Genomic DNA, 24,779 nt, shown 5'->3' on the forward strand with positions numbered 1-24,779 from the left:
CCCGACCTTGCTCCCAGCGATTTTCACCTTTTCCAGTACCTGAAACACCATCTTGGCGGGCAGTGCTTCAATGAAGACGATGAAGTGAAAGTGGCCGTGAACTCTTGGCTGTCGGAGCAGGCGGCTGAATTCTTTGAAGAGGGAATTAAAAACTTTGTTGTACAGTATGACAAGTGCTTAAATAAACAAGGCAACTATGTAGAAAAATAGGTAAAAGTGTGTAGAATCAGAAAATAAAAGTTGTTTTACAATAGTATTTGTATCTTTTTTTAAAATAAAAACGGCCCTTACTTAAAAAACAACTCTCGTATGAGTCTGACTTCCGAAAAAAAATATTGTCCATACACAGCAAGAGCTGACAAGTGCGAGAATTATTGCACCATCAGCTTTACGGCTCATGCATCCATGTTGCTGACAAGAATAATATACAGAAGAACGGAAATGAAAATTGAGGATGTGTTATATGACGATCAGTTTGGCTTTACGAAGGTAGAGGCACCAGAGAGGCAATTCTGACATTGCAGTTGATAATGGAAGCAAGAATAGTTCAAATGGCTCTGAGCACTATGGTACTTAACATCTGAGGTCATCAGTCCCCTAGAACTTAGAACTACTTAAAACTAACTAACCTAAGGACATCACACACATCCATGCCCGAAGAAGGATTCGAAACTGCGATTGTAGCGGTTGCGCGGTTCCCGACTGAAGCGCCTAGAACTGCCCGGCCACACTGGCCGGCTGGAAGCAAGACTACAGAAAAATCAAGACTCGATCAGAGGATCTGTCGACAATGTAAAATGGTGCAAGATGTTAAAAATTTTGAGAAAAATAGGGGCAAGTGATAGGGAGAGACGGGTAATATTAAATATGTACAAGAGCCAAGAGGGAATGATAAGAGTGAACGGCCATGAACGAAGTGCTCGGATTAAAAGGGGTGTAGACAGGGGTGTAGACAGGGGTGTAGTCTTTCGTCTCTACTGTTCAATTTGTACATCGAAGAAGCAATGATGGAAATAAAAGAAAGGTTTAGGAGAGGAATTAAAATTCAAGGTGAAAGGATATCAACGATATGATTAGCGGATGACATTGCTATCATGAGTGAAAGTGAAGAAGAATTGCATGACTCCTGTATGGAATGAACAGTCTAATGAGTACAGAATATGGATTGAGAGTAAATCGAAAAAGACGAAAGTAATGAGAAGTATCAGAAATGTCAACAGCGTGGAACTTAACATCAGGGTTGAAGGTCACGAAGTAGATTCTACTACCTAGACAACAAAATAATCAATGACGAATGGAGAAAGGCGAACATCAAAAGCAGATTAGCACTCGCAAAAAGGGCATTCTTGGCCAAGAGAAGACTACTAGTATCAGACATAGGCCTTAATTTGAGGAAGAAACTTTTGTGAATAGACATTTCAAGCGCAGCATTGTACGGTAGCGAAACATGAACTATGGAAAAACTGGAACAGAAGAGAATCGAAGCATTTGAGATGAGGTGCTACAGATGAATGTTGAAAATTAGGTGATTGATAAGGTAAGGAGTGAACAGGTTCTGTGCAGTATTGGAGAGGAAAGGAATATGTGGGAAACACTGACAAGGAGAAGGGACAGGATGATAGAACATCTGTTAAGACATCAGCGAATGACTTCCATGGTACAAGAGGGAGCTGTAGAGGGCAAAAACTGTACACCAATTGTGACATCCAGCAAACAATTGAGGACATAAGTTGCACACAATCTTTTATGTGGCCAACAACACTTCCTTGAACAGCTTAAAGTCACTGGTGTCAAAATTATCCACATTTACAGGTACCACCTAGCCTCTGCCCCTCTCTTGTACATGTATGTACTACATTTTACCAAACAACAAACTGCACTGAATGCCTCACTATCCTCCAGCAGTACTACTAAACACAACATATCACTTGGTAAGACAGGCTCCACATTAAGCCTTAGCGACTCTCCAGCATCATTTGAGGCACAGTCATAAGAATTAACCTTAATGTCATTGATCGTGGTCTAACAGGATTGCCCTGTACACTAGACACTCCTCTCGACAGATCAACTGCTTCCCCTAAGTATTGGGACAGTGTTCGTTCTACCAAAGTCTACATTGTTGCGAGATATATCCAAGATGGTGGCGGTGACGTCATCCAAGATGGCGGCGTGTAGACTTGGAAACAGCTCATGACATGATTCAAGATGATGACCCCTGACATCAGCTGGTGACACAAGTACCATTATCCAAGATGGCGGCTTTTGGCGGGAGAGTGCCACACCCCGCTCCCCTTCCCCAGAAAAATGGTTGGAAGTTCAAATTCCAGCAGAATAATACATCACACCATGGTTAAATCTACTAACCTAAGAAAATCGCCTGAAGATAGGTCACTTGGGCTACATCCACTAACTTAAGTCATTAGACCGCCACCTCTTCCTAGGAACTGGCACCAAGTTTGAATTTTGGCACAAAGATAAATCACTTGGGGTTTCTCTACTACACTAAGAAAATCATGTGAAAGAAAGGACACTTGAACTACCTCCACTAACATATGTCACACGACCACCACATCCTCCTAGGAACCGGCACCAAATTTGAATTTTGGTGGTGAAGAAAGGTAAATTAGCCTATCTCTACTAAGCTAAGAAAATGGTGCAAAATAAAGGTTACCTCCACTAACCTCAGTCACTCGAGTGCCACCTCCTCCTAAGGATTCTTGGGAAAAGGACCCGACCAGTGCTGGACATGTCTTTTTTTTTTGCATGCACCAGTCTTTATTTAAACAATTTCATGCAGCACATACATCCAGCATGTTCACCACGAGGTCCAGACTCCAACTGACCTAGTACACAATACCACTACCAGAGGGTACTGCCTTCTGTCCCATTATGTAATCCAAGATGGCAGGGGAAAATGGCGACAGACAGTGTCTCCACCAAGAGATTTAGAGTCCAACTGACCTAGTACACAGCACTGCCACCAGAGGGTGCTGTTGTCTGTTTCATGACGTAACCCAAGATGGCGGTTTGGGATGGGGGAAAATGGCGGTTAAAGGACTCTGTCTGTGCTGGAGATGAGTCTTTATTTTGCAGGCGGTGTCTCCACCATGAGATCCAGAGTCCAACTGACCTAGTACACACTACTGCCACCAGAGGGTGCTGTCAGCCTTGCTGTGATGTAACCAAGATGGTGTTCTGGAGGGGGGAAATGGCGCGAAAATGACTCTGCCAGCGCTGGGCTGTTGGAGACAGTGAGGTAGGATTGTACTTTATTTATTTTGGAACAATTTATTTAGGGATGGAGTATATTTATCACACTGATACAAAACACATGCTTGGGGTCACAATACACATTCTGCAGACCTATAAACGACACCTAAATAATGCTCTGCAGACTCAGAAACAACTCCTAACTTACCGAAATAATTTCAGTACAGACCTGCAAACTGCACCTGAATAATGCAGCACAGTGATGTGTAGACACGCTCAGTACTCGTAAGCTATCCAAATAGTGCATAGCACAGCCTACAGACCTGCTTGCAAAATAATGCAACACACACATGCAGACACCACTGACCGCCCCCTGTCCATTGGACCGCACGCATTCCGAGAAGTCAGGATGCACTGACAGCCCTGCAAAGTGACATGGCCGTCAGCTGTAAACCACACAAAGGCGCCCATTCAGGTCTGCCACTTTGAGGTGGTGGCATCCATTTCATACTCAACACCTGAGTAATTCCTAACGAAATATGTGTTCACCTAGGCACTGTTGATGATGCAACTGGATGGAAGCGAACACCTATATACAAAGCGCAGACGCTCCAAGGTGGGCAGTGGGCGAGTGTTTGCTACCGCTCATATGACCCCTCCCTCTACCTGTGGTCCAGTTGAAGAGCTTATTGGCGAGCGACACTGCAGAAATCCGTTCCAGAATAGCACAAGGTGCTTTCTCCCTAGCGATAGTAACGGACCATGCGTTACATGTGGCTGACGCACCACTGCACATAGCTACATCTAGCAATGTCCTCAATGTTATACTGAAGCCACATGGTTATCTAAAATATTAACCGTCGAACTCTAGTAAATTGCATAGTGTCCCAGAAATACTTAACGTGCGCTTTTGTAGGGGTTTCCATAATGTCTCAGCTTATATGCACAGAAATTCTTCCCCTAACAGAACCTGTTTACGAAAATAGCGCAGAATAAAATAGAATGCACTGTTCCTGCAGTCCTAACATGATACCCGTCCTGCTCTCAACATACACAAACATTCTCACCGCTATGTGGAGACTCCTATATCCTAGCACAAAGGATGTCTTGTGAATGAATGTACCATTATGACTGGCTCTTATTGAATTTACCCACCGAATTACTGATGCCGCCAGTATCGAAGCACCATCCACCTTTTCTTTCTTTCTGCAGATGAGACTTTCAGAGATAAAATTATTTTGCAGAAATCGTTGAATTGCACTGACAGTTAAACCTGCAAAGTTGTCTACAGGTCATCAAGTATATAATAGATTCACAAGAATATTGGAAGCCAGGAACATATTTACCAGTGTAACTACAATTAAATACTATGACTGCTGCTACAGTCTGACACTGATAAATGTACAGGTAATATCTCCTCATGACGGCTGTGCTTGTGGAACAAATCTCAGTATACATAGCACACACAATTTTCCATGTAAAAAATCTCTCCCATACCCTCATGGTTATTGATGAGCTGAATCTATACGTCCCTCACGATAGCACATGCAGTCATCTTCTCTTGTCATGCCACAGCATAAACCACAGTAACTTTACAATGCAATACATACGCATTTTACACAACATAAGCCACAGTAACTTCAATGCAATATACACACATTTTACATTAACAGTGCAGTTATCTTTTGTATCTGTTCAGCACACGAAAAAATTATAGTATGCCTACAGTCACACTGGCTATGTGTCACGATTCTCCTCAGTCCTAGGGAAGCACCGTCCACCTTTTCTTTCTTTCTATAGAAATGACTTTCAGCGGCAAAAAAACTATTTTACACTGATCGCCATATTGCACTGACAACTATACCTCGCAAAGTGCCATACATATCGTCAAATACGAAAAGACTCTTACTCAATTACAACCCACTGAAACGAGCAATATATCACCGCATACCGTGTCGATGTAGTAAACATACAATTCATATCCTCTACCATACAAAATCATCCCTTTTACATCAGAAAGCCGTCAGTGGATCGAAGTCCTTCTCAGAACTGTTGTTGCAAAGACAGGCTCATTTCCGCCTAGACACAAACGCGTTATTGTTTCTGGTCCGGACCTGCTTCCCTGATTGCTTTTTTCTATACCCATCTCCAGACTCAGGGGATTACAGGAACAAATATATTTTTGCATGGTTTGCACACACCAGTATCCTACCAGTCGCTCACACTACATAATTCCGAAGATGCAGACTGGGAATTATTTCTCTACAAACCCGAAACTTTAGCTATGTGGAGCGTGCTCTAGAGCATTGAGTAACTAGAAACTTATCCCTGTGAAGACTTTTACTAGGCAGCTCGAAACAAATAGAGGAAACTGATATTTCCACTCTCGAATACCGATGTCGGTGATGTAGTAGATTCCAAATCGTCCATATAATTTACAAGGTAAACCAAAGTGTTTCTCATGTCTAGAGAACTGGCAAACATGTCTTCCACACGCTAGATGCACACACCACAATCGATCTTCTCTCAACTAAATAAAGGCGCGAAATGGGCAGAAGCAATCAACCGAACAATTTACATGGGAGGGAATAACGATTCAGTGCAAACGCACCTCCACATTCAATCTTCTAAAATTTCCACGTGATCACGAAAGCTATCCAACACATACTAAGCATTAGTTCCCTATTTGGTCATCTAGACGACAACACAGTTAGTTCATATAAATTCCTACACTCCAACAGGCATCTCCAGTCTGACAGCTGCTACCATTGTTGGGAAACGTGAATCACGTCCACACAGGTCACTGGCGATGCAGGCCAAGCGCGTACAGGTAGAATGTTTATCCTAAGAAATCGGTCATATATATATTTTATCCCTGTACTTACAACTAAATGTCCCGATCGCGGTCTCAGCTGAACGACATTCGACAATGAGCGAAGTATCAGAAATACATTCTGTTTATGGCTGTGGCCCTGGAAATGGAAATATCTGTACCATCCTTACGACCAGACATAGTCATTTCATTTACACATGTTGGAATACAGACACATACATTATAAGCCTGATGCTCAAATGCGGACATATCACACGTCCACTACTACTAAGTGTAATACTTGACCAATAAATGATTCCACACAATGCAAAATAACACTGACCGAAAATCAACGATGGGTGGGCATGTCGCTTTGGTTTTTCATGAAAGTGCTACCACTGTATCTTAGAAGGAAAGACGTAATCGGCCAGATGTTAAAAAAAATCGATCGCAACAACTACTTTATGTTACTGTCACAAGCGGTCTTCTTTCTACAGCTGCACACAAGTATCCATGTTAAAAGCTATACCCGCTTTATGAATCGAGGTGCGACATTAGCTCTGAATGAGGTGGGTTTTTCCAGACAAATACCGTGACGGTGATCATAGGAATGTGTATTATTAGACCAACACGTAGCCCGCGATGCAACCTCATGATAAAATTATCTCATTTTGAAAGTGATTCGCCTAAGGAACGTGGCATGTAAGTGGTATTTGCGACTCCCTCACACCGCCCCAGCTAGATAATTCTATAGTATTTGTAGCGCATTTTGTCTCGATACCATATCAGAGGTTCTGTGATATCTCCACTGAGTTATAGGCGATGACTGATTGAGTAGGAACACAAACAGCAGTGTTATGCTATCCGCTAGAAATAATGTCCATGATTTGGAATCAGGTCTTTCCATTCAAGCACGTACCTGCATTAGATCCTATTATAATTCCTCTAATGATTACAGCCACTACTCAGTCATATTTCTGGCACTCCCATATCTCAAAACGAGACACCTTTTCCGAACCTAGCTGCTACAGTAAAATTCCAACATGGTTTTAGTCAGCCCCTATGCATCATGCAACTGCTCCCACTTCTACATCTGTCCACATGTGATCGTTCCAATTTAGGCCAGAAGTGAGCAGAAGTCGTAGAAAGCCATGTCCACCCCCTCCTGCAACCCGTGTAGAAACAGAACAACCTGAGTTAGTGCAACAGAACCGCATTTTGACAATTCGGTGGAAATGCGCGCATGTGGTATATTTTTAACTAGATACAGATACTACAGTCCGAAGCAGATCCGCGTCCATTCAAATCAACCAGCCCAACATGCTATCATCGATATTCTCTACCCCCCAACAGAGAAAAAGTACGAACTGTAAAAACTCCACTAACTTCATCTGATATAGTGATATAGAAGTCACCTAGGTACCAATTCTGGTGCAATGACGCATAGCTGCAGTGCTGTCCAGCGAGGAGAAAGAGATTTTGCAATGCTCCCCAGAACAGCATTCCTAATGGAACGCCTCATCCCTCACTGACTTTACACACCTCAAACTGCTGCATCTACTGCTGCCTGTGTGGCACGATCCTATTAATATACAGCCACAGCAGAGGCCACTTTAAAGTTTGATCAGCTATAATCAAGGTGAATGATCGTATCCCACAGACTATACTGTAAGTACCAAGAGATGCTCCCTCTGGTCCTGTTTAGTTGTTTGAAACATTGTTTTCTAACACACTTTTATATAATGCCATACATTCTGTTTTTTCTGCCACGACGTCGTGTCCTGTGTCAGGTTCTAAGCTGACATTAAGACGTTCTGATCCATGGCATTTTGCAGGAAACTAGATGTTGCATGGTGTAAATCATGTTCTTATGGTGGATAGCATTACACACCACACGGCGGCTGATTTTAAATAAAAGACAGTTGCAATATAAGGAAACCGGAAGTGTTTGCTCACGTTTTGCAGAGTCTCCAAACTACAGTCCGAAGGTGATACATGAGCTCTACATTTAGACTCGTCTCTCACACTAATGGAATAGCTAATAACTCTACATTCCGTTTCGACTGATTCCTCATATTGCAGTCATGTATGCGATCACTGTTTTGGTGCGATCCACCCCAGAAGGTATAGCCCAGCCGCCAAAACTCTCTCTCCAACACAAACAAGTGATGTCAGTCAATCATGATGTGGTAACCAACAGCGCGCCAATGCACAGATGGTATGGAAAAGACACCATCAATATACTCTAATAATAAACATCACAATTGATAGTGCAAACAATTTTAACAATTTTACAGTAACTTCAATACCGACCTATGATGTGCCAGCATGTTTCCCGAACTTCAGTATCATAGTTAAACGACCCCTTCTCTACTTTGCGAGCATAATTGAGAATGCAGATAGATGCGCCCATGCCGAGGAGCTTAGCACTCCTTATCGATGTATAGTAACAGATTTCAAAGTGTCGTGATGTAATAGCAAACGGTTAAGAAGAACAAGACACGAATGATTTTATACGCGATGGATCTCCAGACGGATGGCGTAAGACGCATTTTTACGTAAATCAACCAAGCTATCAACTCTAAAGTATTGTTCTAGAGTCTAGGATCGGTACCTGGAAGGTATTGGTAAGAGAGAACATAAACACACGCACTCCTATGGCTACAATGATCTACACTTAAAATGGGCTATAATGTTAGATCGCTTGTGTTTCCAACCTATCAGTCGTATGGAATGTAGCACTGTTAATACTGCAATGTAAGAAATAGATTTCAAGCGCAGGACGTACATCTTTCTTCCCAGTTTCTCTAGGATAAACTATGTTATCGAACCATAAAACGAAAAAAACTACTTCCTTAAAACATTGCCTCTGTGTGATACGAGTACAATACAGCTTCCTGGAGATGTATAGCGTCCACTGTTCACATCTGATCACGGTTCAGAAGTTATACTACACCTGCATCAGCCCTATATAAAACGATCGTTAGTAACGGCGAATACCTCTCACAAGGAAACAGATAAACACATAGCAGCAGCGTCCGAAACGCGAAAATTACATGTAATTCTGTCACTAACTCTGTAAACAGCACACCTGTCAGGCAAATTGCTCTGCCTCACAAGCTCCTATCGCTAACTTAGTTATGACGCTGAAGTCTCGATTTTGCACCCAAGATGCGACAGGGGGGATGGAGTACATCACATAAATCAAAGTTCATTTAGAGGAATGCACCATGTTTCACCACAAATGAGATGGAAGTCCTCTGATGACCGACAGGTTTACCGTACAATCGCAAGTAGACAGTGCTTTAAACCACATAAAAAATACGTGGCTGTATACGAGTAGAATGCAGGCTATGTCATGTGACTGATGCATCTGTACTGAACAATGGAAAAATTGCTAGATGCGCTTCGGATGGTGTGTAGCTACAAGCGGTGATGCGTCAGCCACACGCCATGCATGGTCTGTTACAATCGCTAGGGAGAAAGCAGCTTGTGATATTCTGGAACAGACATCTGCAGTGTCGCTCGGCAATAAGGTCTTCGCTGGACTGCGCTGCCCACCTTGAAGCACCTGCGGTTTGTACAGGGTGATTCAAAAAGAATACCACAACTTTAAAAATGTGTATTTAATGAAAGAAACATAATATAACCTTCTGTTATACATCATTACAAAGAGTATTTAAAAAGGTTTTTTTCACTCAAAAACAAGTTCAGAGATGTTCAATATGGCCCCCTCCAGACACTCGAGCAATATCAACCCGATACTCCAACTCGTTCCACACTCTCTGTAGCATATCAGGCGCAACAGTTTGGATAGCTGCTGTTATTTCTCGTTTCAAATCATCAGTGGTGGCTGGGAGAGGTGGCCGAAATACCATACCCTTAACACACCCCCATAAGAAAAAATAGCAGGGTGTAAGATCAGGGCTTCGTGCTACATTTTCATCACTCGTTCTCGGCCGTCCAGAACTTTTCCCTTTGCACAAACACCCATTCTCTGTAAACTGTTTATACCAACGTTTAATACACCACCTATCAGGAGGTTTAACACCATACTTCGTTCGAAATGCACGCTGAACAACTGTCGTCGATTCACTCCTGCCGTACTCAATAACACAAAAAGCTTTCTGTTGAGCGGTCGCCATCTTAGCATCAACTGACGCTGACGCCTAGTCAACAGCGCCTCAAGCGAACAAATGTACAACTAAATGAAACTTTATAGCTCCCTTCATTCGCCGACAGATAGTGCTTAGCTCTGCCTTTTGTCGTTGCAGAGTTTTAAATTCCTAAAGTTGTGATATTCTTTTTGAATCACCCTGTATATAGGTCTTCGCTCCTGTCCAGTCGTGTCATCATCAGCGCCTAGTTGAACACGTATTTCAATAGGAATTTCTCAGGTATTGAGAATGAAAGGGATGCCACCACCTCATGCGTGCGGAACCCAAATGGGCGCCTTTGTGTGGTTTGACAGCTGACGGCCATGTCACTTTGCATGGCTGTCAGTGCATCCTGACTTCTGGGCACATGTGCAGTCCAATGGACAGGGGGCGGTCGATGGTGTCTGCACGTGTCTGTTGCATTATTTTGCGAGCAGGTCTGTAGGCTGTGCTATGCGCTATTTGGATAGCTTACGAGTACTGAGTGTGTCTACACATCACTGTGCTGTATTATTTAGGAGCAGTTGCAGGTCTGTACTGAAATTATTTCAGTAAGTTAGGAGTTGTTTGCAGGTCTGCAGAGTGTTATTTAGGAGTAGTTTACTGATCTGCAGACTGTGTATTCTGACCCCAAGCATGTGTTTTGTATCAGTGTGATAAATATACTCCATCCCTAAATAAATTGTTCCAAAATAAATAAAGCACACTCCTTCCTTACTCTCTCCAGCAGCCCAGCGCAGGCAGAGTCGTTTTCTCGCCATTTTCCCCCTCCAGACCACCATCTTGGATTACATCACAGGAGGGATGACAGCACCCTCTGGTGGCAGTACTGTGTACTAGGTCAGTTGGACTCTAGATCTCATGGTGGAGGAACTGCCTGCAAAATGAAGACTCATTAATTCCTTTTCCCACGAATCCTTAGAAGTAGGTGGCAGTCAAGTGACTGAGGTCAGTAGAGGTAACCTTTCTTTTGCACCATTTTCTTAGCTTAGTAGAGATAGGTGAATTGACCTTTCTTTACCGTCAAAACTCAAACTTGTCGCTGGTTCCTAGGAGGAGGTGGCGATTGGGTGACTTAAGTTAGTGGAGGTAGTTCAAGCGTCCTTACTTTCACACCATTTTCTTAGCTTAGTACATAAACCCCAAGTGATTTATCTTCATGCCAAAATTCAAACTTGGCTCCAGTTCCTAGGAAGAGGTGGCGGTCTAATGACATAAGTTAGTGGATGTAGCCCAAGTGACCTATCTTCCTGTGATTTTCTTAGGTTAGTAGAGATAACCATGGTGTGACGCATTATCCTGTTGGAATTTGAACTTCCCACCATTTTTGTGTGGAAGTGGAGGGGAGGGGAGGGGACATGGCACTTTCTGGCCAAAAGCTGCCATCTTGGATAATGGTACTTGCATCATCAGCTGACATCATGGTTGCCATATTGGATTATGTCATGCACTGTTTCCAAGTCTACATGCCGCCATCTTGGATGACGTCATCGCCGCCATCTTGGGTACATCTGGCAAAAATGCAAAGTGTGCCAGAACGAACACTGTCTCAATAATCCGCTAGCACAGTGGCTCCCAACCTAGGGGCTATAATCCTTTGAGGGGTAAAATGAAATTTTCTAAGGGGTAAAAACTAAAAGGGTTTGTTTGTTGAAAGATATTTTCACTCTGCAGCAGAGTGTGCGCTGTTGCGAAAGTTCCTGGCAGATTAAAACTGTGTATCGGACCAAGACTCGAACTCAGAACCTTCGCCTTTTGCGGGCAAGTGCTGTGCCGTCTGAGCTACCCATGCACGACTCACGGTATGTCCTCACAGCTTCAATTCTGTCAGTACCTCGTTTCCTACCTTCCAAACTACACAGAAGCGCTTCTGCAAACCTTGCAGAACTAGCACTCCTGGAAGAAAGGATATTGTGGAAACATGGCTTAGCCGCAGCCTGGGGGGATGTTTCCAGAATGAGATTTTCACTCTGCAGTGGAGTGTGCGCTGATATGAATCTTGCTGGCAAATTAAAACTATGTGCCGGACCGATACTCGAACTTGGGATCTTTGACTTTCGTGGGCAAGTGCAAGGTTCACAGAAGAGCTTCTGTGAAGTATGGAAGGTAGGAGACGAGGTACTGGCAGAACTGAAGCTGTGAGGAGGCGTTGTGAGTCGTGCTTGAGTGGCTCAGATGGTAGGGCACTTGCCTGCGTAGGTGAAGTACTGGAGTTCGAATCTCGGTCCGGAACACAGTTTTCATCTGCCAGGAAGTTTGAGGGATTGTTGTGTTTCCCACGAAATTAAATTATTTTTGAATGATAATTTTGATTATGTAAGTTATCAATAATTACTTTTTCTTAATAATTACTTTTTCTCAATAACTTGCATTAATGTGTAACACTATGCGGTAGAAATTACAGGTTAGTCACATACTCTGCTCCCTACATACGTACACTACTGTCCATTAAATTTGCTACACCAAGACGAAACACAGATGATAAAGGGGTATGCATTGGACAAATTTATTATACTAGAACTGAAATGTGATTACATTTTCACGCAATTTGGGTGCAACCACCTCTGGCCGTAATAACGGCCATGATACGCCGGGGCATTGAGTCAAACAGAGCTTGGATGGCATGTACAGGTACAGCTGCCCATGCAGCTTCAATACGAGACCACAGTTCATCAAGAGTAGTGACTGGCGTACTGCGACGAGCCAGTTGCTCGGCCACCATTGACCAGACGTTTTCAGTTGGTGAGAGATCTGGAGAATGTGCTGGCCAGGGCAGCAGTCGAACATTTTCTGTATCCAGAAAGGCCTGTACAGGACCTGCAACATGCGGTCGTGCATTATCCTGCTGAAATGTAGGGTTTCACAGGGATCGAATGAAGGGTGGAGCCACGGGTCGTAACACATCTTCAATGTAACGTGCACTGTTCAAAGTGCCGTCAATGCTAACACGAGGTGACCGAGACGTGTAACCAATGGCACCTCATACCATCGCGCTGGGTGATACGTCAGCATGGCGATGACGAATACACACTTCCAATGTGCGTTCACCGCGATGTCGCCAAACACGGATGCGACCATCATGATGCTGTAAACAGAACCTGGATTCATCCGAAAAAATGTCGATTTGCCATTCGTGCACCCAGGTTCGTCGTTGAGTGCACCATCGCAGGCGCTCCTGTCTGTGATGCAGCGTCAAGGGTAACCGGAGCCATGGTCTCCGAGCTGATCGTCCATGCTGCTGCAAACGTCGTCGAACTGTTCGTGCAGATGGTTGTTGTCTCGCAAACGTCCCCATCTGTTGACTCAGGGATCGAGACGTGGCTGCACGATCCGTTACAGCCATGCGGATAAGATGGCTGTCATCTCAACTGCTAGTGATACGAGGCCGTTGGGATCCAGCACGGCGTTCCGTATTACCCTCATGAACCTACCGATTCCATATTCTGCTAACAGTCATTGGATCTCGACCAACGCGAGCAGCAGTGTCGCGATGCGATAAACCGCAATCGCGATAGGGCGACCTTTATCAAAGTCGGAAACGTGATGGTACTCATTTCCCCTCCTTACACGAGGCATCAAAACAACGCGTCACCACACAACGCCGGTCAACTGCTGTTTGAGTATGAGAAATCAGTTGGAAACTTTCCTCATGTCAGCACGTTGTAGGTGTCGACACCGGCGCCAACCTTGTGTGAATGCGCTGAAAAGCTAATCATTTGCATATCACAGCATCTTCTTCCTGTCGGTTAAATTTCGCGTCTGTAGCACGTCATCTTCGTGGTGTAGCAATTTTAATGGCCAGTAGTGTACTTCGTGCTTTCTGCCATACATCTATGACGGAAAGCTGTTCTGAATGACAACTGTTTTCCTACACCATATTAGGCACAGTGACGTGTTTGTGGTTTTCACATATTATTATCGACCCCTGTATCTCTAAAATAATTATCTCTAAACCAACTAAAATGTATTCCGAAAGCATCGATCATGCAAAACACAACTCGCGCTTTTCTCACATGATTTCCTGGAAGCCTTGTAGCAAGGCAGTACGTCTTTGCTTCTGACAAGCATTTGGACCAGTAACATACCAACACTTACTAATTACTATCATATGGGCTATCACGCGAAATGTGTGGCTGGATTGAGAATTTCTTGGTTAGGACGCAGCCCGTCACCTTCGATGGAGACCGTCCTGCAGACAGTCGGGAGTGTCCTAAGGAAGAGTCAGGATCCGCCCCATTCGTGCTGTGTATTAACGATCTGCCACATAATATCAACAGAAACGCATTTTTTGTACGTGATGCCGTTACCTGTAACGAAGTACTTACTGAAATGTTTGGGTAAATATCCAACCAGATTTTGAAAAGATTTCATGTGTCTATAAAATCAGTGATACACAACAGGAATTGTTGAACATCTAATACCTGAATGTAACAATTTGTTTCGATATGAACTGGAATAATTACCTAAGTTGAGCTGTACGTAACTCAGGTGACAGACTACGGTTCACTTATAGGTTATTTGGAAAATTCAGTCACTCTACAAAGTGCTGCCCATCGTGCTTCTTTATTCCTTGGATATGTATCGCTGCCTTGTTACATACTGCTTCTCATATTTTTACGTCTGTGAAATATCTATATTGACTACGTACGGACCACAGTTCATGTTTCATTATCGTTTAGTTGGAATATTAAAGCGGTCCCTATTTACCGTATCTTCGTCAATATCGCCTCCAGTTTATTTCCTGTTGCACGCAGTTTCTGCCCGCGACGCTCCTCCAGAGCGACCCCCCCAGTCTGTTCTTGTTGGGGTCGATGGCAAACGGCTCTTCGACGGCGGACAGAGTGAAGACGTAAGTGTTCGGCTTTGCTTCCTTTTTCTCTCGTCTTTCCTTTCTGAAAATTGCATTTTTAGGACCGTTTGATTATTAGGCCTCTCCTCCTTTTTCTAGGCCCACCCAACATGCTGTGATTTGGAGATTTTTCACTCACTGATCCGACCCTGTGTTCTGCGTGACCATATATAATAAGTGGGTAGCCTTGTTTCCTAGTCTGTTTATCTGGTTTTTTCATATGCGTTATATTGTACGACCTAGGAGTATGGGAATAGCTGTTATGGACGCTATAATAATAGTAAAATAGCTACAGGCATTTTTCATGAAGCGTTTCGAAAATATCATCATCAGATTCAATTAATGGAATTCAATTTGATGATGATATTTTCAAAACGCGTCATTAAAAATAGTGGTCACGAAAATACCTGTGGCTATTAGACTATTATCGTAGAGTCCATAATAGCTACACCCATACTCCTATCTAGCATCAACATGGGCGAACACTTCAACGCGATTTTACATCACAAATGCTTGTTATATGATATTCCCCCCCCCCTCTCTACTCCTTCTGTGTATTACAGTTTTATGTACACCTGAAGAAGAGATTATAATATCCTGAAATGGGACGTGAATTGAATAAATCATAACTACAAATTCTATTAATGGCTCTGCAAATGGGATGGCATACAAACCAGTCTTGTGAGGCGCCGTGGGCTCAACAGTGTGGAAATGATAACAAACAGTTGATATCGAACGTATACAAACAAGTAGGGTACAGGTTTGTTTGATCTAGAGGTAATTGTAACGGAAATGGTGAAAAATCTAAACTGGCATGAAGACAGACGCTTGAAGATGGACATCGTCTATCCCACGAGATCCAGCTTACAAGGGACGCTCAATAAGTAATGCAGCACGTCTTTTTATGGAAGCAGATTGGTTTTGTTCAGGATTCCAATACACCGTAGTATTTCCCACTCTTTTACCTACAGAACCCTATTTTTCAAAATAATCTCCATTCAATGCGATGGCCTTACGCCATCTTACTGGGAGCCCCTGTATGCCCACATGGTACCACTCTACTCGTCGACGTCGGATACATCAATAAACTCCACGCCATCCGCCTATTGCTTCCCGCCGAATGCATCCTTCATTAGGCAAAACAGATGGATGCCGGAAGGTGCGAGATCCGGGCTGCAGAGTGGATGAGGAACAACAGACCAACGAACCCAGATTTCATAGTATGAGACGATTTTCTACAAAAAATGTTGCGATCAGACTCGTAACGCGGAAGCAAATCCCAACGGAGGTCCTTCGTTGCTCTTTATGGTCTTATGTTAAGTGTCGAGGAACCCAACGGACACACACTTTAGTGTATCCCAATCGATGGACGATTGTACCAGCACTATCAACAGAGTTGTCTAGTTGCGTTGTTTGGTTGTGACCCGTCGACCACCTTTAATGAGAGTGTCCGCACGTTCCACCATTGCGGAAGTCACAGCTGTGTGTGGCCAACCAGCACGCGGGAGAACGAGCAGGCTTCCACGACAGTGTTGCTATGATGACAGATGACTCGTCCAACGACTCGCCGTGCTTTTGTTCACTGCCAGGTCTCCATAGACATTCTGCAAGCGTCTGTGAATATCTGCGATGCTCTGGTTTTCCGCCAAAACAAACTCAATGACAGTTGTCTGCTCGGAACGCCAACTTCGTTAGAAACGCCATTTTAAATTCTACATACAGCGCTGCCACCTGTCGGAACTTCTTGAAACTTTAGGGGTTTGAAGCGGGAATATTTCACGATGTTCCACAACTTCCGCATTTTTTCAACCTAAATTGGTGGAGAAATAGTGTGTTGCATTACTTATTGAACGCCCCTTGTAATAAGATTCAAGAGTCAGTGTGAGGAGTTTAGGAATATACTGCAGCTCTCTACGCTGTCTCCCTTAACGACAAGACAAAACAAGGTTAGACTAATTACAGTGCAGACAGATTAGATTAGATTAGTATTTGTTCCACAGATCATGAATACGACACTTCGTAATGATGTGGAACGTGTCAGGTTACTAAAAGTTGTCTATACAAGATATTACATTACACAATATATTACATGACACTTAATATTTTTAATTTTTTTGTGGGGGTTGGGGAAATTACCCACTTACTATATCGAAAAATTCATCTAATGAGTAGAAGGAGTTGCCATTAAGAAATTCTTTTAATTTCCTTTTAAATGCTATATGGCTCTCTGTCAGGCTTTTGATGCTATTAGGTAAGTGACCAAAGACTTTTGTGGCAGCATAATTTACCCCCTTCTGAGCCAAAGTTAGATTTAACCTTGATTAGTGAAGATCATCCTTTCTCCTAGTGTTGTAGCCATGTACACTGCTATTTCTTTTGAATTCATTCGGGTTGTTAATAACAAATTTCGTAAGAGAATATATATATATTGTGAGGCTACAGTGAAGATCTCTCGCTCTTTAAATAAGTGTCTGCAGAATGATCTTGGATGAGCTCCAGCAACTATTCTGATTACACGCTTTTGTGCAATGAACACTCTTTTACTCAATGATGAGTTACCACAGAATATGATGCCATACGAAAGCAGAGAATGAAAATAGGCATGGTAAGCTAATTTACTGAGATGTATATCACCAAAATTTGCAATGACCCTAATAGCATAAGTAGCTGAACTCAAACGTTTCAGCAGATCCTCAGTGTGTTTTTTTCCAGTTCAACCCTTCATCAATGCATACACCTAGAAATTTTGAATATTCTACCTTACCTACCGATTTCTGATATATATTAATGGTGTCATTCCATTTACTGTGTGGAACTGTATATACTGTGTTTTGTCAAAGTTTAATGAGAGCCCATTTGCAGAGAACCACTTAATGATTTTCTGAAAAACATCGTTTACAATTTCGCCAGTTAATTCTTGACTGTTGGGTGTGATTGCTATACTTGTATTATCGGCAAGAAGTACCAGCTTTGCATCTTCGTGGATATAGAATGGCAAGTCATTAATATACATATTAAGAACATCAGAGGATCCAAGACCGAACCTTGCGGCACCCCATTCTTGATTGTTCCCCAGTATGAGAAATCACTAGTTTTTTGGATATTATGTGAACTGCCTATTTCACCTTTCTGCACTCTTACAGTTAGGTATGATTTAAACCATTTGAGCACTGTCCCATTCATACCACAGTACTTTAGCTTATATAGAAGTATTCCGTGATTTACACTATCAAAAGCCTTTCATACATCACAAAAAATCCCAACAGGTGACTTCCGGTTACTCAGAGCATTTAATATCTCATTATTGAAAGTATATATAGCATTTTCCGTTGAAAAACTCTTCTGGAAATCAAACTGACATTTTGTTAAAACTTTATTTTTGCAAAGGTGTGAAGCTACTCTACAATACATTACTTTTTCAAGAATTTTGGATAATGCAGTCAGAAGAGAGATTGGGAGGTAGTTGTTAGCATCAGATGTATCCCCCTTTTTACGCAGTGGTTTAACAATGGCATACTTCAGTCTACCTGGGAAAATACCCTGCTTCAGAGAGCTATAACATATGTGGCTAAGAATCCCACTTATTTCTTGGGAACAAGCTTTTATTATCCTGCTGGAAATGCCATCAATTCCATGTGAGATTTTATTCTTGAGAGAGTTTATCATCTTCCTAATTTCAGAAGAAGAGGTAGGTGGAATTTCAATTGTATCAAATGGTGTGGGTAAGGCCTCTTCCATTAACTGCCTTGCTTCTTCTAATGAACATTTAGATCCTATTTTCTCTAAGAGTCACTGAAGCAGTCATTCTTCCCGTGGTCTGAGAAAGAAACCCTAATATGTGGTGAGTTGAGAAGTACCATCAGACATTCACCTCATAGTGGTTTGTGGAGTATGGATACTGAGATGGATGTAAGTCTCAGTTACGTGTCATTTCTCCACCCAGTTTATTCTTCAAATTTCGTCCCAATATGACTTATCTATTTCAACCTAAACATCTGAAAGGAACATTCGTTTAATGATGAGATTTTCATGCTGTAAACAACCATTATGCAAAGTTGGAAACAAATTTCCTATTCGACGGTTAGGAAAATTGGAACGTTACTGGAGCACCTACATTAACCATAAAGAAACGTGTACCCAGATGCAAATTTCTGTGTTTACAAAACAATTATTCACTGGGTTTTTATCATGTTCATAGAGCATGTTCTCATAAGGCGTCCTGTAGGAATGAAACTTTTTCTTTCCTGGACGCAGAAATAACAAACTATGTTCTCCACAGTTACTACAACTTCTCCACAGTTACTACAACTTATTGGAAGAGAACACGAGCTTAAGCAAAAGTTTTTGCTGTGGTTGTGTGATTCATACCTATGTAAACCTGTCACAAATATCAGTTGGCTTGTTCGTCGTAGAAAGTACTTACAAGAAGCTTCGGATCATCCATGTCAAAGTTGAACGTTATATTTCCCTGGTACACTATGTCGCCATTGTTGAGCTGCACAAGATGAACGTCACATTCGAGTAAATCTTTATATTCTGGATCGTCACAGTCTTCCAGAGACTCCAAATCCATAGCATATGGGCCCTGAAAAGAAACATTCAAGATAACTGAGGCCAGATAGATAGTGGCATGTATCAGAATGAGTGTGACTTAAGCAGAAATGGGAAAAACTGTTCTTATCAGAGATTGGATCAGAACTTGTCACTCACTGGAATGAACTAGTTCTTTTTCATGACTCACCACTCACCATTCACTCACAAAAATAAGTGAAAGAAAGGCACATTTCCTTTTTAATTCCGGTCACTAAACCATCATTTTTATCTGATTTGGTCCTATTTTGAAAGAACATATAAAGAGGAGCAATAATTTTGTGTTATGTCCTTAGTAATTTTCAGATACAAAAGTTTTAAATTTCGTCTACTGCAAAAGTTATAAATATTACAACCGAATCCTAAATATTTTTTAGCAAGTGGAAAAATTTTAAGAATGAAGACTGATTCTTGTTATATTTTGATTTTTACTAGAAAAAACAATATAAGAATTGAAGAGTATCTGCAGTCATCATTTGCAGTCAGTATACCTTATATATTCCCATAAAAGAAAAATTATTCGGTATTATCATTTATTAATAAAATTTGGCACATTTTAGCTGATGTGAGTCTGTTTCTCTTCTCAGTGCATGTTTGTCCCGATTTTGAAAATATTCGTTCGCGGGTAGCTGATGTTGCTGTGATACATAATACTTTTAGAACCAATTGATACAGTGCTAGCCATAGCAATTTTTTTGTTTCCCACCAGATTAGGGATCGCTGTTTCTAGGCAAATATTCTTTCACTAAATATTTGTCCAATTCGACAATTTCTGCATTTTCCGGGTTGTGACATGCTAGAAGTTGATTAATAGTTTCACTGAGTTCCTAACAGATTGAACAAGTCTCATGTGTAACGATGGTATCTGGTTGCGATGCAAGCTCTGTTTTTCTTATTGAACATCCAACGCTTTAATTTTTGCAACAGCCATCATGTAGCAGTCCTGAGATGTTTTGTCTTCTGAAAATCCTTGCCTTTGAATCGGGGGTCCAGTAATGTTATCTGACTAATCATTATGTTGTTGGAGACACCAAACCACTCTGATAACTCTTTAAGCAAATTACCAAGAAGTGACTGTTTCTTGAGGATATTCTTTATTTTCTTTAAACGGTGTTAGTTGTCATTCCATTAATCCTGGTAAGATTTTCATTATTGAAAGTGAGACTTTTCTGTGAGGGCACCTCTTCGGTTAAGTCATCAAAAACTTTCAAAATCTGTAAAGCCTGTTGCATCATCTCCCAGTATGCACCTTTTATGTTTAAGGTGATCGATTTTCCTCTAAAAGTCGAGGTAAGGAGTTTTTTTTTTTGTCATCAGTCTTCTGACTGGTTTGATGCGGCCCGCCACGAATTCCTTTCCTGTGCTAACCTCTTCATCTCAGAGTAGCACTTGCAACCTATGTCTTCAATTATTTGCTTAACGTATTCCAGTCTCTGTCTTCCTCTACAGATTTTGCCCTCTACAGCTCCCTCTAGTACCATGGAAGTCATTCCCTCATGTCTTAGAAGATGTCCTATCATCCCGTCCCTTCTCCTTATCAGTGTTTTCCACATATTCCTTTCGTCTCCGATTCTGCGTAGAACCTCCTCATTCCTTACCTTATCAGTCTACCTAATTTTCAACATTCGTCTATAGCACCACATCTCAAATGCTTCGATTCTCTTCTGTTCCGGTTTTCCCACAGTCCATGTTTCACTACCATACAATGCTGTACTCCAGACGTACATCCTCATTGATATTAGTAGACTTCTCTTGGCCAGAAATGCCTTTTTTGCCATAGCGAGTCTGCTTTTGATGTCCTCCTTGCTCCGTCCGTCATTGGTTATTTTACTGCCTAGGTAGCAGAATTCCTTAACTTCATTGACTTCGTGACCATCAATCCTGATGTTAAGTTTCTCGCTGCTCTCATTTCTACTACTTCTCATTACCTTCGTCTTTCTCCGATTTACTCTCAAACCATGCTGTGTACTCATTAGACTGTTCATTCCGTTCAGCAGATCATTTAATTCTTCTTCACTTTCACTCAGGATAGCAATGTCATCAGCGAATCGTATCATTGATATCCTTTCACCTTGTATTTTAATTCCACTCCTGAACCTTTCTTTTATTTCCATCATTGCTTCCTCGATGTACAGACTGAAGAGTAGGGGCGAAAGGCTACAGCCTTGTCTTACACCCTTCTTAATACGAGCACTTCGTTCTTGATCGTCCACTCTTGTTATTCCCTCTTGGTTGTTGTACATATTGTATATGACCCGTCTCTCCCTATAGCTTACCCCTACTTTTTTCAGAATCTCGAACAGCTTGCACCATTTATATTGTCGAACGCTTTTTCCGGGTCGACAAATCCTATGAAAGTGTCTTGATTTTTCTTTAGCCTTGCTTCCATCATTAGCCGTAACGTCAGAATTGCTTATCTCGTCCCTTTACTTTTCCTAAAGCCAAACTGATCGTCACCTAGCGCATTCTCAATTTTCTTTTCCATTCTTCTGTATATTATTCTTGTAAGCAGCTTCGATGCATGAGCTGTTAAGCTGATTGTGCGATAATTCTCGCATTTGTCAGCTCTTGCCGTCTTCGGAATTGTGTGGATGATGCTTTTCCGAAAGTCAGATGGTATGTCGCCAGACTCATATATTCTACACACCAACGTGAATAGTCGTTTTGTTGCCACTTCCCCCAATGATTTTAGAAATTCTGATGGAATGTTATCTATCCCTTCTGCCTTATTTGACCATAAGTCCTCCAAACCTCTTTTAAATTCCGATTCTAATACTGGATCCTCTATCTCTTCTAAATCGACTCCTGTTTCTTCTTCTATCACATCAGACAAATCTTCACCCTCCTAGAGGCTTTCAATGTATTCTTTCCACCTATCTGCTCTCTCCTCTGCATTTAACAATGGAATTCCCGTTGCACTCTTAATGTTACCACCGTTGCTTTTAATGTCACCAAAGGTTGTTTTGACTTTCCTGTATGCTGAGTCTGTCCTTCCGACAATCATATCTTTTTTGATGTCTTCACATTTTTCCTGCAGCCATTTCGTCTTAGCTTCCCTGCACTTCCTATTTATTTCATTCTTCAGCGACTTGTATTTCTGTATTCCTGATTTTCCCGGAACATGTTTGTACTTCATCCTTTCATCAATCAACTGAAGTATTTCTTCTGTTACCCATGGTTTCTTCGCAGCTACCCTCTTTGTACCTATGTTCTCCTTCCCAACTTCTGTGATGGCCCTTTCTAGAGATGTCCATTCCTCTTCAACTGTACTGCCTACTGCGCCATTCCTTATTGCTGTATCTATAGCGTTAGAGAACTTCAAACGTTTCTCGTCATTCCTTAGTACTTCCGTATCCCACTTCTTTGCGTATTGATTCTTCCTGACTAATGTCTTGAACTTCAGCCTACTCTTCATCACTACTACATTGTGATCTGAGTCTATATCTGCTCCTGGGTACGCCTTACAATCCAGTATCTGATTTCGGAATCTCTGTCTGACCATGATGTAATCTAATTGAAATCTTCCCGTATCTCCTGGCCTTTTCCAAGTATACCTCCTCCTCTTGTGATTCTTGAACAGGGTATTCGCTATTACTAGCTGAAACTTGTTACAGAACTCAATTAGTCTTTCTCCTCTTTCATTCCTCGTCCCAAGCCCATATTCTCCTGTAACCTTTTTTTCTACTCCTTCCCCTACAACTGTATTCCAGTAGCCCATGACTATTAGATTTTCGTCCCCCTTTACATACTGCATTACCCTTTCAATATCATCATACACTTTAGTGTTACGGGATATTTTTTTAAAGTAAATCTTTTTCAACATCTCGTAAGTAGTTCCATCTCGTTGGGACATCCTGCTTTGATTTCAGTCGGCCTGTTTTTTAAATTTTCTTGCATTTCAGCTTGGTTTCTTAAAGCAAGGGGTTTCTCATTAAGAAACACAACAACTCATTTGAACTCATCAACTGTTTTCTGTATGGACTTCTGAATTGCATGTTGTGCAGTGGGGTTTAAAAAATGTGTAAAGCATGGGATGCGTCGGAGTTTTAAAAGCCTGGCAGTTAATTTAGTATTTGACACATTTTCTATTATTATGGAAGTGATTTTAAAATTTATATTGTGTTTGGATAACAGATTTTCCCCAGTCTGAGACGTTTTCTGCGCTCTGTCTGTCTTCGAATTGTGAGCACTCTAAAAGGTGTGACTTTAGTTCACTCTTCTCAAACTAATGTTGCTTACACTCGTCCACGCACCAGACGTACGGCAGACTGCCTTTTAGATGACCGAAAAATTTTTAATTTTTACTGCAAATCGTTTTTAAAAGCTACACATCTAATGGCATGCATTTACTTAATGTGAACAGCTTTATAATGTTCAAAAAATTACTTATTGGTTGTTGTAAATGGAAAGCAGTTGAGAGTGAGGGCACCACAAACAGATAAATCAGGACTTTGTCCAGAATCTGACGAGACTGATGGGCTGGATAGCGCTCGAGACTCAGTTTGCTGTTTTGGGAGGATATGTTCACCCGAGGTGGAAACAGACATCGGTGAGGACAGTTCACGAGAAATGATTTCTCGAATTTCTGCATCGACTGATGGCTATCTTGATGGGCTTCCTGACTCACATTGTTCCAGATGTACTGTGGGATGCTTCGATTTTAGATGTCTCTTCAGGTTTGACGATGAGCCACAAGCCATGACAATTATCTGCTGACAGTAGCGGAATTTTTTCTTCCATATTGGTAAAATGGTACCGAACATCCCTCTTAATTCTCCTATGCGAAGGCAATGTGGGTAACATATTGTTGTCCAGCATTGAAAGTACACTGCTAAGATTAAAACATTTCTTATTAACATAGCCATCTGACATTGTAAAAGCTTAAAGTGAGAACAAATATAATGCAGCACGTTCTGTAATCAGAAGTTAAGAAGTAGGATGTAGGAAGTTGTGATCTGTGGAACCTAGAGCGACAATCCTGAAGTTTGTATTATATACGAAAATGTCTGAAACAGTCAGAGTGATTAAGAAATTCGCGAAGACAAGCCTGACAATATGCAAGGATTTCACTGCTGAAAGATAAAAATTTTGAATAATGTGATATCCGAATTTGGGCTACATAGTGTGTGAACAAGAAATGTCAGGATAATGGTGCGGATAA

At 41.8% G+C, this 24,779-nt stretch overlaps 1 protein-coding gene across 2 annotated transcripts in view; it reads right to left on the minus strand.

Moving 5' to 3' along the window:
- Positions 1-24,779, minus strand: part of LOC126455581 (uncharacterized) — a 130,239-nt gene that overhangs the window by 72,615 nt on the left and 32,845 nt on the right. For both annotated transcript variants that reach the window (XM_050091337.1, XM_050091336.1), the window contains exon 2: positions 19,452-19,613. In XM_050091337.1, coding sequence (XP_049947294.1) covers positions 19,452-19,613 — 162 coding nt within the window. The remainder of the gene's footprint in view (positions 1-19,451; positions 19,614-24,779) is intronic.

Source organism: Schistocerca serialis, chromosome 2 (genome assembly GCF_023864345.2).
Source record: "Schistocerca serialis cubense isolate TAMUIC-IGC-003099 chromosome 2, iqSchSeri2.2, whole genome shotgun sequence".
In the NCBI taxonomy this organism is placed as follows: domain Eukaryota; kingdom Metazoa; phylum Arthropoda; class Insecta; order Orthoptera; family Acrididae; genus Schistocerca; species Schistocerca serialis.